Source organism: Sceloporus occidentalis, unplaced genomic scaffold, assembly GCF_023333645.1.
Source record: "Sceloporus occidentalis isolate IW3139 unplaced genomic scaffold, rSceOcc1.0.p SCAF_4, whole genome shotgun sequence".
Lineage (NCBI taxonomy): Eukaryota > Metazoa > Chordata > Lepidosauria > Squamata > Phrynosomatidae > Sceloporus > Sceloporus occidentalis.
The window spans coordinates 114,645,441-114,649,472 of NW_028316984.1; the positions used below are offsets into that span (position 1 = coordinate 114,645,441).

Genomic DNA, 4,032 nt, shown 5'->3' on the forward strand with positions numbered 1-4,032 from the left:
TTCTAGGACCCATTAATTTGTCTTCTTGGCCAACCATAGTATCATCAGCAATCTTCTTCAGCACCATGTCTCAAATGAATTGATTTTCTATCTGCTTTTTCCCCTGTCCAGCTCTCACATCCATACATGGTAATGGGAAATATAATGGCTTGTACCCAATGTTTCCCCCTGCAACCACTCCCCTGCCAACCCTTCTCCCATCCATCATCCCCATCCCTGTGAACTTCCAAGCCTAGAATTAAACCTGTTGAAGATGACTATGAAGGAGAGAATCTACAGGGTTAAGATGAGATCAGGGAAGGAAAAGATGAATCACGCAGCTATCTAGTGGGGTTTACATGTTCTCATGATAGCAAAAAGAAAGGTTGTGGAAGGGTGTGTTTGCTGAAGGCACCAATTAACCTGAACTTATCCAGATTGTGAATCTGAGATATCTGTATATAATATCTTCATGAATTAGGATGCTTTCTGCACATTTATTTATTCAAAATGTTTCTTCATTACCTTTCAAGAGTGGCAAAGCCAATTCATGAAAGAAAAAGTTAAAAGAGGAAAAAAGTAATATATAATTATTTACAACAACATAAATGGTTTTAAAAGGCAAAACAATTTAAAACAGTATATAAAATGAGTTTATGTGTAATCAGAAGCAGCCTGGAGCAAACAGTTTTTTTTAAAAAAAAAGTAAAGAAAAAAATTAATGGTTATTAAAATTGTATGATGCCATTGAAATGGACAAATTAACGCTATTATTAAGATGGGAATCAACAAGTGAGGTAAACAAAGTACAGGAAAAAGTTATAGACTACTTAAAGAAGAACTATGTAGAGCAAGAAGAGGCCTCAACTCTGTCTACGAATTAATGTTAATTTTTTTCTTTTCGGGAACCACCAAGAGATAGGAAGAAATAATGAAATTTCACTTTTGAGAGATTAGGAAACGATAAGCCTACAGAATAGCTAGGAGTTGTTAAAGAATGGGAAAAGGTAAATGAAGTTACATGACTTTAGTGATAGAAAGTCAGTTAAGGATGAAGCAGGAAAACAGAGATCAAAGGAAGAGGAAGTTAATAAGTATGATAGACAGAAGTATGAAAGAAAGTTGGAAGATGGTTAGAATATGTGAGTGAAGGTAACAAAAGGGGTTATAAGAGAGATGGTAAGGGAAGGAAGGAAGGAAGAAATGAAGGAAGGAAGGAAGGAAGATAGACGTGGAGAAGTGAGAAAGTTTTGAGGGGGTGAAAGGAGAGAGGATAAATGAAAGAGAAAGGAAATGGGAATAGAAATGGAAGGCTGGATTAAGGAAGGTTGCGTAAGTTAAAGAAAGGAAGGAAAATGGAAAGAAATATATATATATGCTGAAATCTAGAAAGTTAAGAAACTTATTTTGATGTATTTTGAAGAATTTTTGACTATCATTTGAAAGCTTGTTTGTAGATGTATGTTTAATTTTATGATTTTATAGTGTATGTTTTAAATTAATAAAACTTTATTTTAAAAAAATTAAAAACTTCATTGTCAAAAAATATTCAGGTAGGCTGGGAGCAATGCACTCAGAGCATGAAGGAGCCACTACAGAAGATCTATCTCTTGACTCCTCCAGCCTGATAGATATTACTGGCAGGCCTCTGCTGTGAGTCGACTTTATAAGAGAGTGAGCTCACAGATTTGTCCCAAGGGCAGACTCTTTCCCTGTTTCCCGGTCCTTTGGAGACAGTTACATAACCCAACCCTCCACCACAAAGGTGGTGACAAGGTGTATACCAATGTCATATCTTGTCTCTCCAGCTACCCGTCAGAGGGAAGCCTATTTAACAACACCACCAAGAGCCCAACAGTCCCTACAGATACAGTGTGGGGAAGACGAAAAACCCCAGATAAAAGGGAAAATATTCCTACCCAGCCCAAGATTGCCAGGAATGCTCACACTGCACTGAGGGCAGGTCACAGCGATCAGACAAAAGAAGTATGTGAGGGGGTGATGGGCCTTTAAATATCCCATCTCTTATCCCTTGTATAGGATTTCACTTGGCCCTATGGGCCAAGCACAAAACCTCTGGTCTTCTCTCATGGAGACCAACAAAATGCCCTCTTCCCCACAGCGCTGTTCACCATGTGGCTCACAAACATTATTCTGAATGCAACTGGTCACACTATTAAGCCGAATGAAGCCACTGCCTTAGGCAACAGATTTGGGACGTGATGAGGGGGCTGTGAAGTGGAAGTAATTTAATTTGCTATTATTATATATTTTTATTACCAGGGATGGACAGAAATTCTTGTGGGATTTTTTTTTCCTCAGGTGGCAAAATAATGTGCTTTGGCCACAATTTATCTTGAGTAGATATTGGGGGGGGGGGGGGGGTACCATTTTCTGAAGCAGAAAAATCCCTTGGGCCATCTTTTAAAGTATTTCTCTACCTCCACATTATCACAACTACCTCCCACTCCATGCTTTCTAAATTCAAGGGGTCCTTAAAACAGTTTAGAGATTATCTGAAAGCAAACACTTAGGAGAATGCTTCATTCCAGCATACATGCAATGTGCACTTTGAACAATATCCACAGGGGTGAATGGTTTAAATAATCCGGTATACATAGGGGTGTAAACGTTAATCTGTTTAATGAGAAGATTAAAGATTTACCTGATTAACTGCTGGGGTCTACTTTTAATCAGCGATGCAGAGACTTGAGGGTGCACTGTTATATGTTTTAAGGCTGTTTCTATGTTAGTGTTATTATATTGTGGAATGAAAAAATATTAAATGTGGTGTTTCGAACACTGGATTATGCCATCTGAATTGTAAATTACAGCACCCTTCTTCCAGTATCTCAGAGAAGTACCTGTATAGATGTTTCAGTAGTATGCAAATTATTTAAATGACACTGATCAATTGGCTAAAAGGCAAATAATTAATCAAATAAAACTGTGACAATGAGAGGGCAGCCATGATGTCTGTTGAATCATACATGAATCATGAGTAGATTTAAGGTCTTCCTGAGATTCCTTTCTCACTACACTTCACTTCAGAGGAGTACTCACTAGAAGAGGCTGTTTGTTCCTTTGTTCTCTGCTGCATGGCCACAAAAAGGTGACAAAAGTGCCTTGAGAACACATTCTGGTCAAACATTTCACCTATATTTAACACTAACATGAAAAAGCAGAACCACATATTATGTGGGCATGGGAATGCCAGTGAAAATGGCAAACCCTATGTTGAACTCTGTCTTCTCCTCTCAAAAGACTTCATAGTTCTACTGGCATAACTCATTTGGCTAGAGAACAAGAGGCCATTCTGTAGCCCAATGACCATTCTCAAAACCTGTTCCAAATGCCTTTGGTATTCTTTGGTATGGAGCTGGTTTTCAGGCTGTGTTGAAAACTGTTGAGGGTTTGCGCAAAGGAAGTTCCACTGTACTAATTCTTTGGCACCGTTATTGTGTCCTTTTTCAGGCCATAAGGAGGTTGTATCATTTTATCTAATTTGCAGGTTCACTATGGTTAGTATTATTTTAAATTATAGAATCATAATCGTATAGTTGGAAGGAGCCCAATGAGTCATGAAGTGTGCCTCCCTGCTCAATGCAGGGTCTCCAGCTACATAATCTCCATCACATAGCTGTCCATACTGTTTTTGAAGAGGACTAGAAAAGAAGACTCCATCACCTCTCGAGGCAATCGGTTCCATTGCTGAGCCATTCTTATTGTCAAGAGGTTCCTTCTAATGTTCAGTCAAAATCTACCCTCCTGTAACTTAAAACCATTAGATGTACCTCTGCTCTCTGACTAACTCCTTATCAACTTGATTTGCAATGCACATGCCAGTGCTTTTTTACTGAGGAGTGGAGGCAGGGATTAAGCAAAACAGGTGTTGAACAGTTCTGCCTTTTCACTGTGATCTGTTCAGATTTTACCATCCTTACTGAGCAGCAGTTTAACTGGTTTTAAATTATCTTATTTTAATCTTTCAAAAATGATTTAATAAATTTAGATGTTAGAATCATGTTGAAAGCACATAATAGGCAAGTGGAG

The 4,032-nt window shown here is 38.2% G+C and overlaps 1 protein-coding gene across 1 annotated transcript in view; it reads left to right on the forward strand.

Annotated features, from left to right (window-relative positions):
- Positions 1 to 1,546: 1,546 nt before the first annotated feature.
- Positions 1,547 to 4,032, forward strand: part of LOC149314523 (protein lin-7 homolog C) — a 20,224-nt gene continuing 17,738 nt past the window's right edge. Inside the window, exons 1-2 of the mRNA XM_089523109.1 lie at positions 1,547 to 1,632; positions 1,788 to 1,965. Of these exons, the coding sequence (XP_089379235.1) occupies positions 1,547 to 1,632; positions 1,788 to 1,965 (264 nt within the window). The remainder of the gene's footprint in view (positions 1,633 to 1,787; positions 1,966 to 4,032) is intronic.